At 35.4% G+C, this 25,559-nt stretch overlaps 1 protein-coding gene across 4 annotated transcripts in view; it reads left to right on the top strand.

Annotated features, from left to right (window-relative positions):
- sntg1 (syntrophin, gamma 1) overlaps positions 1 to 25,559 on the top strand; it is a 58,558-nt gene that overhangs the window by 847 nt on the left and 32,152 nt on the right. For 3 of the 4 annotated variants that reach the window (XM_016291330.1, XM_016291333.1, XM_016291329.1), the window contains exons 2-3: positions 17,073 to 17,234; positions 23,226 to 23,255. In XM_016291330.1, coding sequence (XP_016146816.1) covers positions 17,202 to 17,234; positions 23,226 to 23,255 — 63 coding nt within the window. In that variant the 5' untranslated portion in view covers positions 17,073 to 17,201. Of the gene's footprint in view, positions 1 to 17,072; positions 17,235 to 23,205; positions 23,256 to 25,559 lie in introns of all 4 variants that reach the window. The other variant, XM_016291332.1, reaches the window with a different exon arrangement.

Here is a 25,559-nt window from a genome sequence, read left to right as displayed (position 1 = left end):
ATGATGTAGCTTGTTAATATCTGGCATGCAAACATCTCCCAAAGAGATTTTTTGTGTAAAGCTGCTTTGAAACAATATGCTGAAAGCAGTGTAGACATAAAACTGACTTGACTTAGCACCACAAGTGTCCAAGTGTCAGACGGTCAGCTGTCAACTTTTTCGTTGCGATCCATCTTTGTGTTGCATGTGTTCACATTCATATCCATTATATCAAATACATATTTCTTTTGCTCTACTAAGCAAGTAACTAGAAGGAAGACAGTGCCACCTGCATTCTTCAACATAAACAGGCCAGCATTATCATAATGTTTTGCCAGCGTTATATACGACAGGTTGTTAATTACGCACATACACCCTATAGTGCCTCATTAACACGAAACACTGTTTAACTATAGTGATAATGGTTCACCGTGTCGAGGGAGGAGTGACTGTGTTGTGTGCGTCGTTGACTCAACCTGAATGTGAACTGCAGACACCTGGTGAATGTCTTGTGGCTTTCCATACCTAGAAAGATGTCTTTCTTAAGCCTGTCTTGTGTTTCATGGTTTGGTATAGTGCAAACAAAAGGACAATTCTCAAATATAGTTCTCAACCCAACCAGAAAAAAATATATGCTGACAGGTAATTAGGGAGTTGAGTTTTTTCTTGAGCTATTCTGTCAAGACAGTAGGAAGCAAAACCAGATTTAGAGTTAGAAATAGTGTTTATGTTTTTATAAACATTCATAGACATGATTTCTGAGGTGATAAAGGTTATATTCTAATGAGAGCATGCTATAAATATTCATATACCTTTAATGAATATTTAATGCTTAATGTATCTGTTACAGACAAACATAAAGGTTTTTATACCTTTAGATTTTTTAAGGAATAGTTCATCCAGAAATTAAAATTTGCTGAACATTTATGCACTCTCAAGCCATCCAAGATGTAGATGAGTTTGTTTCTTCATGGGAACAGATTTGGAGATATTTAGCTTTATGATCACTAGCTCACCAATGGATCCTCTGCAGTGAATGGGTGCCGTCAGAATGAGAGTCCAAACAGCTGATAAAAACATCACAATATTCCACAAGTAATTCACACAACTCCAGTCCATCAATTAACATCTTGTGAAGAGAAAAGCTGTGAGTTTGTATGACATTTTTAACTTCAAATCCTTGCTTCTGGCCAAAATACCAATTTGTTTAGAACAGTTTTGGACTGTTTTTGCTTGTAAACGGTGCTTGATCTATTCATATTTCTCTCCTTAATTAAGACAAGATGATTTTTCACTGGAGAAAGCAATATTACGGACAGAGGACTCGTGTTTTAGCTAGAAGCAACGGTTTGAAGATAAAAAATGGATAGATCTTAAAGGGATAGTTCACCCAAAAATGAAAATTACCCTATGATTTACTCACCCTCAAGGCATCCAAGGTGTATATGACTTTCTTCTTTCAGACGAATCCAATCAGAGTTATATTAAAAAATGTCCTGGCTCTTCCAAGCTTTTGTCTGAAAGAAGAAAGTCATATACACCTTGGATGCCTTGAGGGTGAGTATGATGGGGTAATTTAAATTTTTGGGTGAACTATCCCTTTAATTTGTTTCTTACAAACATGCAACTTTTCTCTTCACGAGACATTAATTGATGGACTGGAGTGGTGTAGATTACTTGTGGATTACTGTGATTTGTTTATCAGCTGTTTGGACTCTCATTCTGACGGCACCCATTCACTACAGAGGATCCATTGGTGAGCAAGTGACGAAATGCAAAATTTTTCCAAATCTCATCTACATCTTGGATGGCCTGTGAGTGAGTAGTGTTTCAGCAAATTTTCAGTTTTGGGTGATCTATTCCTTTAAGAGTATACTTTCATGCGCTCTTCTTTGTGCATGCAGCTGTTTCAGACCCACTAGAGAACCACCCCGAGACCAGTCAAATCTTTGCTCACGCCTGCAGTGCACGGTTTATCGTTTTGTCTCACTTGCAATCGCAGCGGTGGCAGCATTGAAGATTACCCAGGGTACCCTGAATAGTAACAGACAAGTGCTCTTTTGATCCATTAGGCAGCGGAAGCATCCAGCAGACATTTCTCATAAAATGTGATGGGACAGATGGCGAGGCTTCTGTAACAGCAGTGATTTCTGTGGAACAAGCTAAAAGAACGCAGAAACAATGAAAATGATGGGGTGCGTATAAGAGCGATATGATGATAATGGTGCGCTTTGACGCTGGTGCACTCCGGGCTAAATTATAAATGGCGTGTGTGCTCTAATGCAACACTGCCATTAGAATTTTCAATGCATAGAATATAACACTTGGTATGTCAGTCAAAAATGTCTTGCATGAACATTATTATGATTATACAACATGGTTAAAAGTGCATCCATAATAACATGGATTACTGATACCTGAACATTTCTGCAGTGGCTTTGAAGGTGTGCATCTAATAAAAAGCTTTCTCAGAAGAGTGGAAGATGTTACATCAGCAAAAACAGGACTATTTCACTATTAATGTGCATGGTTTTGAATGTAAATGTTCAATAAGCACGTATGAGTGTGGATGCACACACACTTTTGGCCATGTGGTGTTGGGAAGAGTGGGGTAAAAATGGGGTTTCACCCCATTAATCAGATAAACTGTGCATAATTCTTTGTCATATGATAGAAAATGCCAGTTATACACAGCTGACTGTGTTTGAGTGATGCACATACGGAAACTTTTTTTTTTGCACGACTACATTTTCTACATTGCAGGTAAAATGCATTTTATTTCAAAGAAACTTCTAAAGATCTAAATATTATAAACATGTTTAAAACATGTACAGTTTTTGACCAATACTACAAATACAATGCAAAATACTGACAATTGTTTCATTACATTCCTATATTTTTTTTGGCTAGTTTATGAACATGTGAATAATGTGCATTAAAATAAGATGGTAACATTTTACAATAAGGTCCTATTAGTTAACATTAGTTAATGCATTAACTAACAATAATCAATACATTTGTTACAGTATTTATTCATCTTTGTTAACGTTAGTTAAAGGGGTCATATGATGCGATTTCAAGTTTTCCTTTCTCTTTGGAGTGTTACAAGCTGATTGTGCATAGATAAGATCCCTGAAGTTGCAAAGACTAAAGTCTCAAAACCAAAGAGATATTCTTTATCAAAGTTAAGACTCTGCCATGCCCCCCTAAAACGGCTCGTTCTAACACGCCCCCACATATCTACCTCACTATGTGGAAATATTTGCATAATGCACCCAAATGTGCACGCAAAGAAAGAAGGCGTGGTTTCAGTAACCGCAGTTAGTGTTGAAGCAGCATGTCAGGGAGACGCTGTGTGTTTCTAGGCGAAAGCAAAAGCACTTTATTTGGCCTTCCGAAAGTAGATGCATTTAGGAATCTTTAAGATTACTTACAACAGAACAGCAATGCATTTTATAGAGAAAATAAATATTCCTTGAATTGATAAATGATTATATTGTCTGCTCGGTGGACGGACAGATCAAATAATTGTAATATTGATTCTGCTACAGTTAATTCGAAGATATAATCTAAATATTTATTATGAATCATAACCATTTATGATTCGTCATAAATATTCCCCTTTTTAGAGCTAATAAATAATAATAAACGTTACCGTGTGAGAGGGGAACAGGGTCACATCACAGGAGAGTGAACGGTCTGTCAGAAATCATAGCATGTCAGCTGTCTTAACCGCGGCTTATGTACTGCAGCATCACTGTGTCTGTCACGCGACTCTGTTGCCCTTTCGGGCTTGAACTGATGGTAAAACTAATGACATTATTTACTGTCTTTACATTTATTTTGAAAGATGAAGCTCGCGATTATGGTAAAGGGAGTTACATTTCCGACGCGTGCTTGCGGTGTTCGGCCAATCACAATATACTGGGTCAGCTGGCCAATCAGAGCAGACTGCGCTTGTCGGAAGGAGCGGGCTTAGTTGAAAACGAAGCGTTTGAGAGAGGCGGGGCATAGAGGACCTACAATAATATACAGTATTTGAAAAATAATGTGTTTTTTGAACATTAAAGCATGTCAACATAATCTGTTACACCAAATACACAAAATAATGATCTTTAAAAAAGCATCATATGACCCCTTTAATAAAATAAATTGTTCATTGTTGTTAGGTCATCTTAGTTCAGGTCCATTGGTTTTAATAATGTATTAGTAAATGTTGAAATTAACATAAACTAAGATTAATAAATGCTGTAGAAGTACTGCTCATTGCTAGTTCATATTAACTAACAACAACAACAACAAAAACTTATTGTAAAGTGTTACCAATAAGACATTCAAATTAGAATATGCATTGGATTACACTTAATGTAAATAAATAAAATGGTAAAGATTATATTTTCAATATAAATGTCAATTTTCACATACTTTTTTGAACATTTATAATTTTGAATATATATTTTACATCCTGCAGTATAATTAGGTGTATTCATTTAATCCAATTTCCGCTTGACTAGAGGTCAAGTAAAAAGTGACACAGCTTACCCCGCTCTCCTCTATAGCGATGTTGGAATATGCTGGAGAAAAACACAAAATGCAGAACTCTATAATCCATATTGTGAAAAATGAGAGAAAACATTTTTTTCCCCCCTGAAATATTCATCTATGTATGTGTCTACACTGTCACTGAGCCGTAAAGTGTGTAAGGATGTGTGTTTCTTTATTTGGATGCAGATTGTCATGGAGCATATGGTTGTTTCAGAGCATGTAGTTTGTTTGCATGCATGCAAGGATGGTCAAAGTCTAAAGTGAACAATAGCTTCAAGCAGTCATGCTTGTTCATTCTTGTCAAGCGCATACAATAATAAGCTCAGCCTTTTGTTGCCAGATGATCCTTGTTTCTTGGCTGATACTTCATGTTTTGCAGGTTAGACTGCTTGGTTTCCAGAACAGACCCCATTTTGTCATGCTGTGTGGCTGTTTAGTTGATTCCTGACCCTTGAATTTTATTGGCTTGAAAATGGGTGTTACCACAAACACAGAACCACCCCTTGGAATGCCTCAAAATGATGCAGCACCTTTAGAGACGTGATTGGTTTTGGAATGAGGTGCCGTTCACTGTTTCCATCGTCATTAAGCTCAGCGTCGTCCGTGTGGGGTTTCAGTGCATTGGGATTGAGCGGCCAGGTGGTGAGAATATAAAGTAATGGGTCATGAATAATAAACTCTCTTTGCTTTCTCATTCACACTTGCACTGATGCTAAGTTCCAGCATCTTTCGAGCAGCTGAGGGTTAAGTACAGCATTCAAGGGCAGCACGGCAGTTTTTAGCAACAAGCCTCATTGAGTTTTTTCAGCCTCTGTCCACTGGACCTGAGATGTGAACTACTTATTTCTATCTCTGTGTTCTTGAATTTCTTTAGTTCCATGGAACCTGTCACATTCACAATGACTGCCTGTTGTAGTTTATAGTATATTCATATATAAATATACTTACAATTTTCTGTTACCTGAGGCTTGACGGCTTGATCAGTGATTTACAAAACCTTAAGCAAAACAAAAAACTAAAATGTTTTATATTTATATATATATATATATATTTACATAAACACCATTTTTTAATGACTCACTGATAAAAAAACTAATCAAGTGTTTGGAACATGATTATTATTGTTAAGTAAAAATAACATTTAAACTTAAAAACATTTTTGTTAACTGAAATAAAGTCAAATATACATATTAGATTAAAAACGTAAATTAAATGAAAATTAGAAATGTTGCCATGGCAACTTACTGAAATAAGTTTAAATTGAAGAACTAAAATTACTAAATGGAAATAAATAAAAAATAAATAAATAAAGTTGAACTAAAACTAATAAATTAAACTTACGTACAAGTGCTAGGAAATGTAAAAAGAGATACAGTATGTGTGTTAAATAAATACATGTATAAATTAATAATAAATATAAATTAATAAATTAAACCTAAATAGAAATATTAAAAAAGTAATAAAAATGGCAAAAGCACATAACAATTGCTAAAAATTAAAAGAACATTTTTTAAAATTCAAAATAATAATAAACATAGTGGTATAAATAAAACTGAAATAACATTGGTTAAGTGAATGAATCATCGGTTCAGTGACTACGTTTACATGCGCACGAATAATGCGATTATTTCCAATAATCAGAGTAAGGACTTAATCGCATTGTGATGTTTACATGTCAAGAGCAAAGCTCTTCACTCCCATTTACATGCAATTTCCATTATTCTTATTATTCGCTAAGAATTGTGGTCATTCCTGTCACAAGCACATGCGCACTTTGGTCAGAGCGGCAATACTGCGATTAAGGTGTTTACATGCCTGCATATTTCGATTAAAATCGGCGTACGCCACCTATGTTAATACGATTATGCTTGCTGCGATTATGAGTTTAATCGCATTATTTAAATCAAAGTATTGCGTTTACACGAGGTAAAGTTAAATCACAATATTGCCAAAATCTCATTATAATCTCATTAAGAAGGTGCATGTAAACGCACTCAGTATTGACTCACTCAAAAAACAATCAATTGTTTCGCTCGTCTCGCATAAAAATCGGTTGAATGAATGTAAAGATCAGGGCTGTGTTTCCCGAAACCTTCTTAATGCTATGTCATTCTTAAGTTATGCCTTGAGTTGTACCTTATCGTTAATATGTGTTTCTTGAAACGTCCTTAGCTAGGTATAACTTCTGTAAGTCATACTTTTGTAAGGTTGTTCTGGACCAGTCTTAGCTATACCTTATCACTGTTGATACTTTACATTTCAGTCTATACGAAAGTAATTCTGAAGTAATACACCCAGTGTTAAATTAAGCTGCAATTCTTAAAAAAATAAAGATAAAGAAATTATTTAAAAAAAAGAGAGAGAGAGAGACAAACTTGACGGCGCTACCCCCTCAACCCCCGAAATTCAGCTGCTGGCGGCTCTTAGCTGTTGATTATATGTTTCCCATGCTGCGCTTTTATTGAGTAGCTCATTCAATAAAATAAATTTGTGATTTATACCTACATGTGATGCGGCTGCTGGGCAGTCAGCCCTGGTTGTGTAGTAAATGAGCACTCTTACCTGAATGTTTTTCTGTTGGACTTGTGTAGACCCAAGGTGGGGTTTTTTTCATCTCTCTTCTGTTAAATGCTGTTAAAATATTAAGCAGCCTCGTGTAGGTTTGTTTCCCTTGTATTTTATTTTGTGACCACTGGGAGGTGCTCTGGGCATATATTTTTCTTTCTTGGTCTTTCTTGGTTGCAAATCGAAAGTAAAATTTCATGCAAGTTCGTTGTGTTCTAACAGGAAAGAGTTCCGTGTCTTTATTTAAAATCAACACTTCTTTTATAAAGAACACCGTTTTCTCACATAACGCACTGAAGAAGCCCGTGCATAGAATGAATAATCGATTCTCTAGGCAACGAAATCAACCAATTCAGCACCACTGTCGTGGACAGCACTTGGTAACGTCGCATGTACGGAGGTATATCTTAAAGTCGGCATGAAACGGAAGTTGCGATTGTCTTTTCTTCTCTACTGTGATGTATATCCGAGTGAAACGGCATCTGAAATGAGATTTCGTCCTTCGGGAATTGATTGCATCGTTGGAAGGTGGGGCGTTGCAAACAAAATGGAGGCAGATCTGAATGCCAGTTTGCAGTTAGTGGTGGGGTTCAGCTTCAGCACGCGCAGCTCAACGGCTGCTATTTAAAACAGTGGTATTAATTTGTTACTTTTTCAAAATCATTGATATATTATTAATAACAACAACCACTTGTATTGTTCTCTTATTATTTTCATCAACAGTATGGTTTAGTAATTAAAATCATTTAATTATTGTCCGTGCAGAGGCTATTCCGTTTTATTGATCTATGGCGCATTCATTTTGATTCTTTACACGTGTAATGATGTCCAGTGACTTGTTTGCATTATTTATGCATTATTTTATTTATTTGTAAGACTTTTTTATGACTAAATTTGGTAATGGGAGAGTAAAAATATTTTTAAAACGTACACCGTTCAAACTAGGCTGCTTATGTTGAAGTGTTTGGGATGTGGCTTTTAATGATGAGACCTTTTTTGTAATCAGGCTCTCAAAAAGTATATAACAATTTGGATATAGATTTATCGGCCAACATATCGGTCGATTAAAATCGGCGTACGCCAATAATCGGTTATCGGTATCGGCCAAAATTTTCATATCGGTGCATCCCTAATTTAAATCAAAGTATTGCGTTTACACGAGGTAAAGTTAAATCACAATATTGCCAAAATCTCATTATAATCTCATTAAGAAGGTGCATGTAAACGCACTCAGTATTGACTCACTCAAAAAACAATCAATTGTTTCGCTCGTCTCGCATAAAAATCGGTTGAATGAATGTAAAGATCAGGGCTGTGTTTCCCGAAACCTTCTTAATGCTATGTCATTCTTAAGTTATGCCTTGAGTTGTACCTTATCGTTAATATGTGTTTCTTGAAACGTCCTTAGCTAGGTATAACTTCTGTAAGTCATACTTTTGTAAGGTTGTTCTGGACCAGTCTTAGCTATACCTTATCACTGTTGATACTTTACATTTCAGTCTATACGAAAGTAATTCTGAAGTAATACACCCAGTGTTCAATTAAGCTGCAATTCTTAAAAAAATAAAGATAAAGAAATTATTTAAAAAAAAGAGAGAGAGAGAGACAAACTTGACGGCGCTACCCCCTCAACCCCTGAAATTCAGCTGCTGGCGGCTCTTAGCTGTTGATTATATGTTTCCCATGCTGCACTTTTATTGAGTAGCTCATTCAATAAAATTAATTTGTGATTTATACCTACATGTGATGCAGCTGCTGGGCAGTCAGCCCTGGTTGTGTAGTAAATGAGCACTCTTACCTGAATGTTTTTCTGTTGGACTTGTGTAGACCCAAGGTGGGGTTTTTTTCATCTCTCTTCTGTTAAATGCTGTTAAAATATTAAGCAGCCTCGTGTAGGTTTGTTTCCCTTGTATTTTATTTTGTGACCACTGGGAGGTGCTCTGGGCATATATTTTTCTTTCTTGGTCTTTCTTGGTTGCAAATCGAAAGTAAAATTTCATGCAAGTTCGTTGTGTTCTAACAGGAAAGAGTTCCGTGTCTTTATTTAAAATCAACACTTCTTTTATAAAGAACACCGTTTTCTCACATAACGCACTGAAGAAGCCCGTGCATAGAATGAATAATCGATTCTCTAGGCAACGAAATCAACCAATTCAGCACCACTGTCGTGGACAGCACTTGGTAACGTCGCATGTACGGAGGTATATCTTAAAGTCGGCATGAAACGGAAGTTGCGATTGTCTTTTCTTCTCTACTGTGATGTATATCCGAGTGAAACGGCATCTGAAATGAGATTTCGTCCTTCGGGAATTGATTGCATTGTTGGAAGGGGGGGCGTTGCAAACAAAATGGAGGCAGATCTGAATGCCAGTTTGCAGTTAGTGGTGGGGGATTTCTCTCCACTGGATTCACAGCATAGCATGATATAAGCATGAATAAATGTTTTATTTATTAAGGATGACGACGACGATCAACGGCATAAAACATGCCTAAACAGCGTGCCCGCGCAAGAAAGAGAGAGAGAGATACTGCCTGATTGACTGAGCGCGTCCTCCATCAGGTTAAGTCATATTCATGAAAAAAATGTGTTTGCCATGTCCTAAAAGTAATGTTGTCGTAATATCCTAATATCTTTTCAATGTTTAGGGGTAACGTACTCCCTCATGACTGGTGTCAGTGCTATAAAGTGACGCATCAGCTTCAGCTTTTCCCCCTGTGGTTTATCCCAGCGTTTACCCCTCACATCACTTGATCCGCCCTTGCGCCATAGCTCGTGACCTGAAGAGAAGATGAGTCGTTTTGAGGGGGAGGGGAGTTTAACGTTTTTGATTAAAGATTACGAGGGCACATGAATTTTAAAACAATAATGAAGTACACGGATAAATTATTTATAATAAACACTACAATATTCCATTAAAAAATAAGAATTTTCAATTTTGATTTCATGGTGACTTTAAGCAGCCTCCTAAGGTATAGTTCGGGGAACACGCCTAGAACAGGTATACCTTTAGTTAAGACATACCTTTAGAGTCTTCGTAGTGCGCTAGAGACAACATTAGACAACGCAGCCCTGTTTTGTTCCTGAATGAATCAGTGTTTTAAACGAATCGGTTGAATGAATGATTCAAACGACTAATAAAGACAGTCACTTGTCGCTACCTAGTGGCGTAAAAATGTAAAAGAAAGAAAGAGTCACTGAAAACTTCACACCAGTATTGTTCCGACTGTGCAATGACAAACAGCGAAAAGTCCCGGAGTTGTTGCACTGTTGTATCAGTTAAACTATTTTTAAACATTTATAATGAACGTTTTATCATTGATAAAATTCGCTAAGTGTTTAATTACTACCAAAGACGTGGCCATGTTTGTTTACGTTGGTAGAGCATAAGATTACTCGTGCAGCTCTTAGAATGATCACACATTGAAGTATCACGTTATTACGCTATGCATGCTTAAAAACATGGTATTTTTTGCTAGTGTTTCTATAAGATTTCATATTCTCAATTCTGTGTCAGTTGTTGCATTCCTAACAAAATTAGGTCCATGCATAAATATTAATCTTGATTGTCATCAGAAACGCGATTTATCCGCCTCAGCGGCGCTCATCATGTTTACTAATGTGTGCCAGTTAGTCTCATGTCAACACAGCTAATTTATTGTGTTTTTAATGGGCTGGTCTCGCTGACAATTGAAGAGAGAGACTGCTAACGTTAACTCATAAACAAACCAAACTTAGTCTTGGTCTTGAATAAACGGTACGGCTCGGTCTGACAGCGGCAGTAATTACCCATCTTTGTTGGTGTAATGAGTCTCATGTGTACATTAGGTTTCTTCTGGCACCTCCACAGTGCTTTCAAGCATGGCCTCGCCAAAAGTCATCCATCATGGAGAGAGAGGTCAGGACTTGAGTCTATAAATCTGCCATTTGCTAATTTACCGAGCCTCATTCCCATTGTTGCCTCTGTGTCGATGTGGTTTGGTGTGGTGATGTAGGCCAGCGGGTCTCGCCAGTGTATTAACTAATGAGGGCTAAACAGACACCCGCCCAGCGGGCAGGAAAGGGTTGCTTTTGGCAATGAGATGTCAGAGCAGGATAATGCAAAGGGATGAAGCTGGGATCAAACTTAAATCAAGCACAATGCCGTGTCCAGGCTCTCTGCAGTGACCTTTGCATTGCTTGAACTAAGCATGTTCAACAGAGCAACAGTGTCAAGAAAGTTGAGAAACACTTGATCAGACCTAGCAGATCTGAGTCAATATGACATTTCTATCATTACTTGAAATGAGATCCTCAAATATGTGTTTATGTCTTTTGCTAATCTTACGTGGTGGAATCTTGTTACATTGTATTCATAGACGAAAGAGTTACTTGATTATTGTAGTTTTCAGACTTTGGTTGCTCTTTCATAAATTTTGAGACTTACTGAAACTCTCAGTTAACATTGTCTCAGATGTTTCTCCTAAAACTTCTTAGGAAAGGCAGAAATTGGATGTATTTATTTTATATTAGTAAATATTATTTTATAAATATGATTAGATATTTAAAAATATATATATTTAAAAAGTAATTTATTTTTTAAATTGAACTTAATTTTAATTGCAGGTATCTTGGCAAATGTGAGCACAGTTTGAGACATTGTTGGGCTCTTTTGCTCAAAAGAATAAATGGACATGAAATTTGCTCATAAATGTCTATTTGCTCTCCAATTAATCTTGTTTCCATCTATGAGAACAAAATGAGATACTAAAGAGAAAAAAATCGTGGTAATGATATATACATATGACATATATATCTATGAAATAAACAAATGGAAAAAATATTGATACAGTAGGAGTATAACGTTATAGAATTAACGTTGATATATGATCGCTCAAATAATTATGTCTTAGAGGTAACTGGTGAGAAATGCTCATATTATATCATTAAATATTATATTATACATGTTATTATATTAGACAATTAAAAAATCACACACACACACACAAATATATATAATGTAATATCTATGAGAACAAATTGAGATATTAAAGCGATCACATTTGTAATTAAAAACAATTCTGGTAATGATATATACATGTATATATTAATGAAAGAAACAAATGAGACAATCATTGATACAGTAAGAGTATAGTGTTATATCTTGAATAATTTTGTTTTAGATGTAATTGACTTCTAAGTCAAGAAAGTCAGAAATGACTTCTAAATCAGAAATGCTTATATAATTAAATATTATATTATAGATGGGAATATATTAGACAGATTTTATTGAGATCTTTGACTTTGAATTTATTTTTATTTTTTAATTTAACTTAATCTGGCACATTTGAGACATTGTTGGGCAAGCATGAAATTTGCTCATAAAAGTCTCTGTTTGCTCTCCGATTAATCTCATTTCCATCTAGAACAAATTGGAACATTAAAGGAATCATTTGTAATTTTCTGGTAATGATATATATATTCCATGCAACTGACTGATTACCATATTAATGTACCATGCATTTACATAATAGTTCAAAGAATAACATGGATCATGCCCAAAAAACATGGTAGTATTTTTTGTTATAAGTGATGTTTTTGTTTAGAAGTGCAAGCTAAAAAACTAAAAAGCATTACTTTTGTTGCTGTGAGATGGTGCAACATAAAACAGACTCTTCTAATAGTAAATATAAGCTTCAGATCATTTATTGTATTGGTTGCTTGCTGAAATAAAGCAATGTGAATACATCTAGCAATATAATTTAGCCAATATAAGCTCATTTTATGCATAATATCGAATAGAAAACAACCGTGTTATTTGAACAAACACTAAAAATCACTTTGAACCATGACACAGCAGTGGTGGTTTTGCCTCATTTCCAGGCAGTGGAAATGCCCAGTGCCCAGAGCAGTGTGAGTGTGTTTGCTCTCTCTGTGTCTTGGCTGTGAAATACACAGATAAAATGTAGTTTTCTGGCTTACATCTCATGGGAGCATGTTCACTCACCTGCTTGAGAGAAACCCGGTGAAAAACATCGACCTTGATAGGGCATCAGCATCACAGACAGCAGCGTGGCGAGCCAAACGTTTGACTTCTTGTTTCTGAGTGTATGCGGGTGTTCGTGGGAAGATTAGATTCATTCCTAAAGGAAACATTAACTGCATATGGTTAGTCAGCTCCTCATGCCAGCAAGGTTTATATCGCAGTGTGTTTTTATGTGCAGTTGCATTTATCAAATACCAGCGCTTGATGCTTTCAATTTTCCCATGGAGCACATGTGTTGAAATAAGTTTCAATATTTAGGAGCGCATTAAAAACTGCAATGAAAATCGATCAAATAATGGTTCCTTTAAAAATAATACAAAGAGACATTTACAAGCAAAAATGAATTTATTCAAATACAAAAAGTACACTAGGTTTTTAAATATTTCTGCTTCAAACTGTATTTAATAATTATGTAATTATTTAAAGGCATGCCTTAAACTGTATAAACTATATATACTGTAATAAACAAATTATTGTGCTGTTACTAGTAAAAGTATTGGCACAATTATTATACTAGCAGCCCAGACAGGGGCTCAGTTTATGTTGAATTAAATGCCCAATACAGTTTAATAATTAGGGGGAAATTTAATGCATAATGCAGGACTTTTAATTATAAACAAGCCAAAAATACACAGGGACTCTTATTTTGAAATTTCTATGCTTAGCTATTGCATGTTATAACAATATAAACACCATAAAGTAAACATTGTCATATTCATTAATCATAAATAATATATTGGCATAAATGCACGGTATACATCGTTTGCGAACTGCTCTGAAACCAAGACTATAAAACGCGCAACAGAGCAATGTTTTTACTTTGAGACATGCAGTGATCATATTTATTTAGTTAAATCATAGCGTTAATAATCACATTAGGTTGTATTGGGATTCCTGATTTTCTATTCTCAAAATGTAAGACCTCCTGAAATGATGACATTTGTTATACTATTTAAGATATTTATGACCTTAAATCATAAAACATCATAAAAATTTATGACCTTAAATTTCAAAATTCTAAATTCAACTGAATTTTTTAAACTGAAAGACAGTTAGCGGAAGCTAGAGATTCTGGTTTATAAAGTTTTAAATATGGATGTTTTTCTTATAAAAACACACTGCTTTGTTTCAGAATGCCGGAGCCATGTGGAGCACTTTTTATGATGGATGGATGCACTTTTTTGGACTTCAAAGTCTCTTTAAAGGGATAGTTCACCCAAAAATGAAAGTTCTATCATCATTTACTCACCGTCAAGTTGTTCCAAACCTGTATGAGTTTCGTCCTTCTGCTGAACACAAAAGAAAACATTCTGAAGAATGTTGGTAACCAAACAGTTGACAGAACCCATTGACTTCCATAGTATGGAAAAAAATATTACGGAAGTCAATGGCTACCGGTAACTGTTTGGTTCCCAACATTCTTCAAAATATCTTCCATTGCATTCAACAGCAGAAAGAAACTCATACAGGTTCATAGCAACATGTAGGTGAGTAAATGATGACAGAACTTTCATTTTTGGGTGAACTATCCCTTTAAGAACTCGCGCACATGCTTCTCAATATGTTTTACAATACACGTCTATTTATAGTCTCAAATGTGAGTGAAACGCTTGCACTGTTGAGCCCTGAATACAGTTCCACGGTTACTGCCAGAACGTTTTTCTGTAATTTCGTCTGGATCTTAGTTGCTCAGTAAAAAATTTAAACCCTTTGAGTTGCTGTTGCACCAGGGTCTCGCAGAAATGAATAGCTTTTGTGGCGGTCCAACGCTCTGGCCATTATGATGGTGATAAGTACATGAGCTCCCAGTCCACTGTGACCGGTGGAGACCACAATAAACTGTTTTACAGCAACAGCCAAGTTATAGTTACAATTGCAGCATTTTATCAAAGAAAAGGTTAAAGATGTCAGCCAGCGAAAAACGCAGAAGGTTAGTCGGCCAGGATAGTTCACTAATGGATGAAGACATGCCGAGATGTTCTGTTGCCCACATTTAGAGTTAATAAATGGCCTTTGTAATGGCACACACATATATGAAGCAAAATATGAGTCAGCCATGCATAATGCAGTTTGAACAATGACAATTAATGGTTTTATTTTAGACATTTCAGAAATCATGGGGTTGTGAAATTAAATGTGTGAAGTAGAGCTCACTCAGCATGTAGAAACGTGCACAGAACGACCATGGATGAATTAGCTTCAGGATGGGAGATCTCATTGCATTATGTTCTGTTGAAATAAACCTCTGCAAACTCCAAGACTGAGTTAATGCAGTAGGCAATTTACAAAACATACAGTATGTCTTGTTACTTTTTTTGGAGCTCATCCATGGCTTCTTAACCGAATGTTTTCAGATGTAATAGTTTAATGCTTGTGCTATTCCTACAGATAATGCTCGTAAACTAGCAAACTGTCTCAGAGCTGAATAGTTTGGAAGCAATCATGCACTAACATTATGAATCTAAAGGCGGGTCATGTTGTTGGAAGGCCGCTGTTTTCATTGAACCGTATTGACTGTGTGCTTTGTGTGTTCGGATCTCTCTCTCAGAGAACGAGGAAGAAAAAGACGAGGCTCACAATGGAGGAGATGTCAAGTGCTTTAGATTGTTTTGCTGTCAATGTTAGCCACTAAATGCAATTACCAGAATTCAATATTTCTTTTCAAAGTCCTGAAGAAAAGCTAAAACCATTACAACTGGGGGATTGATGTGTTCTCTAGACAGCAGCAATACATTACTAACCAAGTATTTTCGGATTTGTTCATTTTCACATAAAGAGGCCAAAATATCTTATAGAGCAGCTGTTTTAAACTGCAACAAACACTGGAAATGTTCATGATTTATTTGAATTTATAGTACTAGTATTATATAAATATAAAACAGTATTAATATAATATAAAATTGTAAAATGTATATTGCAAAATTATAATATAAAAGTATTAAAAGCAATAACTATTGGTGTTGATGTGAGTAGTGTTTATACTAACATTATTGATATTATATGTATATTAATATTAATCAATTTATTTATGAATGCGTTTACAAATACATTAATATTAATTATCACTAGCTGGACGAGTTTGTGCCAAATTATTTGATTGAATGCAAAGCTTTTAAAAAGCATTTTCTTCTCTATTTAAGTGAAATAGTTTAACTAAAAAATGAAAGTTTCACTATCATTTATTCCCCCTCGTGTCTTTTGAAACCGTTTCAATAGCTTTCTTCCATGTAGCACAAAAGGAGTTATACATAGCAGAATTTTTCGCTCTTTACTGTACAATGAAAGTGAATCGTTACCACAGCTATCAAGCAATGGAATATTTTCAGTGAATAACTTACATTTCACAAAGGCAAAGGTATCATATGGCGTTAAGCACTTATAAGATACCGAAGGGTCATAAAGCATTCTGTTAAACATCTTATTTAATGTAGAAGCAGAAAGAAATGACATGAAGGGGAGTAAATGATGACAGAACTTCATTTTTGTTGTTTTCTATTGCTTTAAAAGTTGAAGCCTATTAATTTTATTATACTAATTGCAAGATTATATGGTTAGTTGCATTTATTTAGTTGCATTAACTAACAGACCTCCATCTGAAATCAGACCAACTCAGCTAAATTCGGGGGGGGAAAACCCAGCTTGACAGATGACTTACTTTGAATGAAACAGAATGCCTTGATTTTTCTGTTTTTAACTTGATACGGCGTTCATGGTGGGGCATTTTAAAAATGACACTCTGTAGCAGCAGGAGATAAAATTAAAGAAACGACTTTTTAGAGAAGCTTTTACTGTGCAAACTGCCTTAATGGTGAAAGCGCAGCATGCTGCCTGCATGCTAATTCAAGTTTGAATGCTAAAAAGTGCAAAAATATATTAAAGAAAAAATCTAGTTAACTGAATCAAACTTGCTAATCGATTGGTTGTACCGCTGTACCTTACTAATTCTTTGTTTTACTCCAGCAGCTGTAGGACTCTGGCTGGGCCTGAGGGCCAAAACCTTGTAATAAAGAAAGGAAGAAAAGAAAAACATCAGCCTTTAACCAGCGCCTGCAAAGACTCCCCTGCCTCCTTCCCCATGGCTTGACCTCCATGCTGTGCTGTGCTGAAGATCTTTCCCTGGAGGTAAGCTGAAAATACCCAGGCCTCTAGCTGGAGCTTGACAAATCGACTCCTTTGCTGAGTAGGTGATCTTAAAGGAATAGTTCATCAAAAAAACGAACAATCTGTCATCATATACTCACCCTTGTGTCATTCCAAACCGGCATGACTTTCATTCTTCCGAGTTTTGAGTGCTACAGTTGCTACTTTATGGGATTTTTATGGTGCTTTTTTGTCCTTATTGAAGCTTGACAGCCACTATAACTGTTTGTTGGGTGCAAAAGAGCAGTGTCAGCATCTCCTTTGGTGTTTCGCTGACAGTGACAGTGATTTGGAATTAAAATTTTGAGTGGACTGTTCCTTTAAGAACATCTTAGCCAAATTAAAATTTGCTGTCATGATATTAGACAACATATTAAGCTCTATTTCTTGTACTAACGAGAGGAACGCTGTGTTTCACTATGGACATTGCAATGCAGGAAACGTCAGGAATTGTTAGCGACATCTCCCAGAAGGCTCAAAGAATTGTTGCGAGACAGCAAATCGATGAGGTGCCTGTATTAAAATAATGTTGCGGATGAAAAAAAACCCCGCACTGCACTGGCCTGTTAGCATGCAAATCACATCTCATTTTCACAGAACGGCAAAGCGAGTGAGTCAGTGTGAAACTGTATATGAACTGAATGCCAGGCATGTTACTGAGAGAAAGCAAAGCATAGAAACAACACATAGTAAATTATGTAGTCACGGTGAAGAACACCCGACAACATTTCTATTTTTGCTCGCAAGCCTCTGCAATTGCAATTTAATGAGCTCTGAATGTATACGAATGACCTTGGTATTGATTTTTTTTTTTGCAGTACAGCATATGGTGTTGTTTTTAATAAACCAGTACTGTAATAATACATGGTAATAGTTTTATAAAATACAAAGTGCTAGTGTTTAAAGGAGTATCTCATGATTCTGGGTTATAGAAAAAAATATGAAATTATATTTTGCATTAACAAAACTAAGTCCATTATTTGGACAAGCTTTGTGACTTTATTTTCATCACAGTTAAGCATAGGTTCCCACTCTTACTATTGTAACGTGAGAAATAATATGAAAGAAAAAATAATAATTCAAATAATTTACTTAGAGTAATAAGAATATAATGAGAATCACCATTAAACATAATAAGAATTACTGAATGCATTACGGTAATTAGAATTTATGTGCTTCATAATGTCACAATGCAATATGTCCTAATTTTTTGGGGTGAATATGACTTAAACATGTTTTGTGACATTGTTATGACTTTATTAGGGTGCTAAAAGTTTTTTATTTGGGTAATTTTTAAAACAAACCTTATGTTTCTAGTTTTATGTTATACTGTGTCTTTTATGATTTTTTGTGGTGTCATTTTTTATTTATTCGTTTCTATTGCCAAAAAGTGCCTCGGAGACTGCCTTAGGCCACTATGAAAGCAGATTCAAGCTTCATTGAATTAATAAAAAAAGCTATAGAATGTTTTTTTTAAAACAATCGACATTCTAATAAACTATTCTTTACAAATGAAATGATTAAAAATGATTACTTTTATAATCTAATGAGAATTACCATTAAAAAAATACAAATTTCAAAATAAATGAAATTAGAATGTCTGAATGCATTATGGTAATGCGAATTTAGGGAGAAATGTGCTTTGTAATGTCACAAAGCAAAATATCCTACATTTTTTTTGAGGTGAAAAATGACCTGTTTTGCGACATTGTTATGGCTTTATTAGAGCGCTAAAAGTTTCTTATTCGTGAAGAAACTAATTTCATCAGCTAGCATATTCTGTGTCTTTTGTCATTGTTTGTGACATGTTATGTTGGTTTATTAGATTCTATAGCCAAAAAGTGCTTTAGTGACTGCCTTAGGCCACTATGAAAACAGATTCGAGCTGCATCGAATCAATAAAATCATAATGAATATTTTTTAAATGTTCTGCATTATAATAAACTATTGAGCGTCCTTCTGCGCATTCCTCTGCCATGTCTTTGATAGATGACAATGAGAGTGATTTCATTAGCCACACGTTAAACTTATTGGCTTTTCTCGGCCTGTATGAAGGAAGCTGCAGATGGCACGTGAGTGGAAAGACCTGTAGACCTCATAGAGATGTTTATTAGGGAACACTCGTTCTTGCCACGCCAATGAATTATTCATAAAGCTGCTGTCTGAAGGCCTTGTGTATTCTGCCAGGACTTTCTTAGCTGGAATCGATCCGTGGTGGAAATTCTGAGCGATCCGTGACGTCTCCTCCAGCTCAGAGGTTTTAAAGGGGCATGAAGCTCATTTTGACAGATGGCACTCAAGAGGTACTCACCATTGCTGCTTTGGAGACACATATCCTCTCCGTTATGAGCCTCAGATTGCTATTTCCTCTTAAGTGCACTCCATGTGAGGACAAGGTTCATCACTGAGATGGCTTTTTGTAAATTTTTGATATATAATGGGGAATTTGGAATCCAAGGGCTTGCCAGTATATCTCGCTTATGAAGGTATCTTATGCCACATGCCACTTATGGAGAAATGTTCCAACATTTGACCATTCAAGCAGTCTCAGAGCAAAAACATGCTGATTAAAGTGGGGAAAAATAGCAAGGCTGTCCTTGCGTTCGGAATACCGACAAAATATAGTGCAAACCATGGAAGCTTGTTTCTGCCACTAGATTTTAAAATAATAATAAAAAAATGTAATTGCAACATTTTATCTCACAATTCTGATGTTTTCCCTTGCATTTCTGAGATATACAAGTGTAATTCTGAGGAAAAAAGTCAGAATTGTGAGATAGAATTTTTTTTTTATTCTGACTGAATTCATAAAAACTCAGAATTCTGAAAAAATAAGTCGTGCGAGATATAAACTCAGAATTGTGCGATGTGAAATTGACAAGCCTCTGCAATTGCAATTTAATGAGCTCTGAATGTATACGAATGACCTTGGTATTGATTTTTTTTTTTGCAGTACAGCATATGGTGTTGTTTTTAATAAACCAGTACTGTAATAATACATGGTAATAGTTTTATAAAATACAAAGTGCTAGTGTTTAAAGGAGTATCTCATGATTCTGGGTTATAGAAAAAAATATGAAATTATATTTTGCATTAACAAAACTAAGTCCATTATTTGGACAAGCTTTGTGACTTTATTTTCATCACAGTTAAGCATAGGTTCCCACTCTTACTATTGTAACGTGAGAAATAATATGAAAGAAAAAATAATAATTCAAATAATTTACTTAGAGTAATAAATTTTTGATATATAATGGGGAATTTGGAATCCAAGGGCTTGCCAGTATATCTCGCTTATGAAGGTATCTTATGCCACATGCCACTTATGGAGAAATGTTCCAACATTTGACCATTCAAGCAGTCTCAGAGCAAAAACATGCTGATTAAAGTGGGGAAAAATAGCAAGGCTGTCCTTGCGTTCGGAATACCGACAAAATATAGTGCAAACCATGGAAGCTTGTTTCTGCCACTAGATTTTAAAATAATAATAAAAAAATGTAATTGCAACATTTTATCTCACAATTCTGATGTTTTCCCTTGCATTTCTGAGATATACAAGTGTAATTCTGAGGAAAAAAGTCAGAATTGTGAGATAGAATTTTTTTTTAATTCTGACTGAATTCATAAAAATTCAGAATTCTGAAAAAATAAGTCGTGCGAGATATAAACTCAGAATTGTGCGATGTGAAATTGCAATTCTGATTCGAAAAATCTGAATTGTGAGATATAAATTTGTAATTGCGAGAAAAAAAGTTGGAATTGTGAGATCACAATCAAGTCACAGTTACCTTTTTTATTTTGTATTCTGTGGTGGAAACAAAAAAAAATATGCAGTTGCGAGATATAAACTCAAAATTCTGAGAAAATAAGTAAAAATTGCGAGATTTAAAATTAGAATTGTGAAATATAAAATCAGAATTTTAGATACAAACTCTCAATTCTGAGAAGAAAAGTCGGAATTGCAAGATATAAACTTGCAATTGCAAGAATAAAAGTCATAATTGTGAGATAAAAAGTCGCAGTTAACTTTTTTATGTTTTATTACGTGGCGGAAACAAAAAAAGGCAATTGCGAGATATAAACTCAGTATTCTTAAACTGAGTTTGCGAGAAAAAAGTCAAAATTGTGAGCCGATACAAAAACAATAGAATTGTGAGGTGTAAACTCCGATTTAAGACATATTAGCTCAGAATTGTTACATACAAACTCATAACTGCGCGATAAACTTATAAACTTGCAATTTTATATAAACTTCCAATTGTGATTAGAAAAGTCAGAATTGTGAGATATAAACTTGTAATTGCAAGAAAAAAGTCGGAATTGTGAGATGAAAAGTCACAGTTTTAATTTTTTATTCCGTGTCAGAAACAAAAAAAAATGCAATTGCGAGATATAAACTCAGAATTCTGAGAAAAATAAGTCCGATTTTTGAGCTATAAACTCGCAATTCTGTGAAGAAATGTCAGAATTGCAAGATATAAACTTGCAATTGAGAGAAAAAAGACAGAATTGTGAGATAAAAAGCACATTTATTATGTGGCAGGAAAAAAAACGGAATTGTTAGATGTGAACTCTAAATTGTGATATAAACAATTGTCGCAATTACGTTACATTTTTGTTTATCCCATGCAGAAGCAAGCTTCCACAGAAAACTGCCAGATAGAGCTGTAATCCCTCCATACTTGCCCCGCTGAGTGGATTCAGACTGTGCAAATTATGAGATTGTTCTGATTAAATGTGCTCCGCTGGTTGTGATTTTAATTTGAGCTACTCTGGGAGATGGAATAGCAGAAGTGATTTCTCTGTGAAGCAATCTTCAGGACGGTTTTAATCCTAGCACTCACTAGTACTTCTAAGCAGCACTTTAATTCTAAACAACAACAGCACTGTGGTCAGCTACTGCTGTGTGATTCTTTTTGCAATATGAATTATTAAGACGTTTATAAAATAGCACTGGAATAACACAGCAGGAAATGCCTCCAGTGATTTATTCATCCAGTACAAATCATTGTGTACCAGAAAATGTGTTGCTGGTTGAATCTCACAAACAGCATGTCTGAGTCATATTTAATCCCAAAATCAAAGGAAATATTTATATTTTTTATGATCAAATGTGATCTAGATGTGTTTTTGAAAGATTCAGCCTTCTGTGTCGTTCAGAAGACAACACTATGTTATTATTAGTATGATTCAATTATTATCCTGAACTTTAGAGATGCAATTCAACGTGGTTTGACATCCATAACAAAGATATTATTATCACTTGTTGGTTTAATAACATTAGCACCAGCCTTGACCATAGGGTTTGTTTGAATGCCATATTCTTATTGCACAATGAAGCGTTCAAGCAGACCGTGTACAGCAAACCAGAAATTGCTGTACATGTTCAGAAACCATCTCAAACAGGCTGATATATTGTTTGACAATAACGCTCACTGAATTATTTAGTAGGCCTCCGAGCAACTTGAAATGCCACATTTGCATTCGTATTCAGAAATGGTTATTGCTTTCTGGTTGGTTAATCTTTTCTCCCACCCGCATGTTAGCAAAGGAGTGACAAAATAAAAATGTAACACTTTTAGGAGTTTTAGAAAAAGCTTTTTACACCCAATATCAAAGTGAATCCTCCTCTTTGGCTTTGCACGTCCAGATGCTGTTGTTATTTGTCAAAACAAATTTGCTGTGAAGAGTTTTGATTACATTTCTGCACATCCAAATGCGCTTTCACGCAAGGCAAAGTTGTGTATTTCTCTCGCACTGCATGAACAAACCAATGATTAATTTCGAATGCATTTTCATTTATCTATAATGATTTTTTCTTTTCTTTGCAACATATGCAACTTTCATTGCAAACACCATTTATCATTGAAGGCCAGTAACGTTTAGCTTGAGCTAATGCAACTTGTTCTCATTACATTATGATCGGTTTTCTTTTTCATGTTTGCTCTCTAAGGGCTGTTTCTCTGACCTTAGCACATGGATTTCAAGACTTCAAATGAAGAGGTAAGTATTGCTTTAAATGCCGCTGTTGAAACACTTTGTTATTTTAGATAAAGTAGTGTTCGCATACAACTTGTAACAGATCTATTTCAGTGTTATTTGTTGTACAAAACTCTATCCAAATAAATACTCGCTGCAGTCGTGGAGGGAGGCAGGAGCACATCGATCAAATAAATGGATTTGTTGACTTTCCACTGGGGAACAAAGATGTTAGGTCAAAACGGATTGCTTTAATTCCTCTGTTTGCAGACTAGGAAACAGCTATTTAACAGATTTACAGTTTCATTCTCTGAAATACTTTCAATTTTCCGATGATAATAAGGACTTAATTGTAATGATTATAAAGAGGATCTGTTATAGAAAGTAAAAAGCGATATGCCACAAAATTAATCTAGCTATAAATAATTAAACTCTGTGAAGATATGGATTAAAGGTGTCATATGATGCTATTTTAAAGATCATTATTTTGTGTATTTGGTGTAACCGAATATGTTGACATGCTTTAATGTTCAAAAAACACATTCTTTTTCAAATACTGTACATTATTGTAGGTCCTCTATACCCCGCCTTTCTCAAACGCGTCGTTTTTTACAAAGCCCCTCCTTCCGACAAGCACAGTCTGCTCTGATTGGCCAGCTGACCCAGTGCATTGTGATTGGCCGAACACCACAAGCACGCGTCGGAAATGTAACGCCCCTTTCCATAATTGCGAGCTTCAGCTTTCAACATAAATGTAAAGACAGTAAATAATGTCCTTAGTTTTACCAAGCCTGAAAGGGGACCAGAGTCTCGTGACAGACACAGTGATGATGCTCGTATGTGTTTGCAGTACACAAGCCGCCATTAAGAAAGCTGACTCCACTGTGATGTGACCCTGTCTCTCTCTCACACACACACACACACACACACGACGCGATACTCTACACGGCGCAAAATGACGCATTTGAACACTCTGTAGCAAATACTTAAACTATTAAGAAACATACTTACATACTTAGCTGATTCAGAATAAGCGCCAGATTGTCATAGCAAAGTCGGAATTGACCCTTTTTTTTAGAAATAGCCTTTGCACAGCCAGCCTTGTAGGCTACCACACACACACACACACACACACAACGCGATACTCTACACGGCGCAAAACTCCGCATTTGAACACTCAGTAGCAAATACTTAAACTATTAAGAAACATACTTACATACTTAGCTGATTCAGAATAAGCGCCAGATTGTCATAGCAAAGTCGGAATTGACCCTTTTTTTTTAGAAATAGCCTTTGCACAGCCAGCCTTGTAGGCTACTCTCCTAGGTTCACAAAACTCATCCATAAAATGCGTTGCACAAATTTAAACATCTGGGTTGTGCTGTTCTGTTGTAAATAAATCTTAACCAATGATTCCTAATTGCATCTACTTTCGGAAGGCCAAATAAAGTGCTTTTGCTTTCGCACTGAATCACACAGCGTCTCCCTGACATGGCTGCATCAACACTACTGCAGTTCCTGAAACCACGCCGCCTTTCTTTGCGTGAACAGTTGGGCAGCATTACGCAAATATTTCCACATCGTGACGTAGATATGTGGGGGCGTGTTTGAATGAGACGTTTTAGTGCGATCTGGATCAGCCTTCTCTTTTAGATAGAATAAATCCTTTTGTGGGAGACTTTGAGCTTTGTAACTCTGCAGATCTTATACATGCACAAATAGCTACATAACACACTAAAGAAAAGGAAAAATAGAAATCGCATCATATGACCCCTTTAATGACTGAATAATCAATATTTGACTATTTTGAGAGTGTACTTTGCCATCATTTTGCTAAATCCTATGTTATGTTTAATGTATATATTTATTAGACGCTCTTGGACCCTTCCAGTGGTCAGATATTTCAAAGCTGTATATCAGTTGCTTTTCTGGGTAACTGAAATGATGAGTTGATGTAAAGATGTTCAGTTGTTTGTTATTATTATCATCATTATTGTTAATAGTTTATCAAGTGAAAGAAATTATATCTCATTAGATTTATTATGCACTGTATAATAAGCAATTATAAACACATTTTAAACTAATACTAATTAGTATGACTATTAGAAGAATAGTTCACCCAAACATGAAAATTTGCTGAAAATAGGACATCCAAGATGTAGATGAGTTTGTTTCTTCATCAGGTTTGGAAAAATGTAGCATTGCATCACTTGCTCACCAATGGATGCAATGCTGTGAATGGGTGCCGTCAGAATGAGAGTCCAAACAGCTGATAAAAACATCACAATAATCCACACCGCATCCAGTCCATCAGTTAACATCTCGTTA

The sequence above is a fragment of the Sinocyclocheilus grahami genome, unplaced genomic scaffold (genome assembly GCF_001515645.1).
Source record: "Sinocyclocheilus grahami isolate Dianchi unplaced genomic scaffold, SAMN03320097.WGS_v1.1 scaffold270.1, whole genome shotgun sequence".
Taxonomy (NCBI): Eukaryota; Metazoa; Chordata; class Actinopteri; order Cypriniformes; family Cyprinidae; genus Sinocyclocheilus; species Sinocyclocheilus grahami.
The sequence above is the reverse complement of the archived record's forward strand: the minus strand, read 5'-3'. Positions and strand labels throughout refer to the sequence as shown.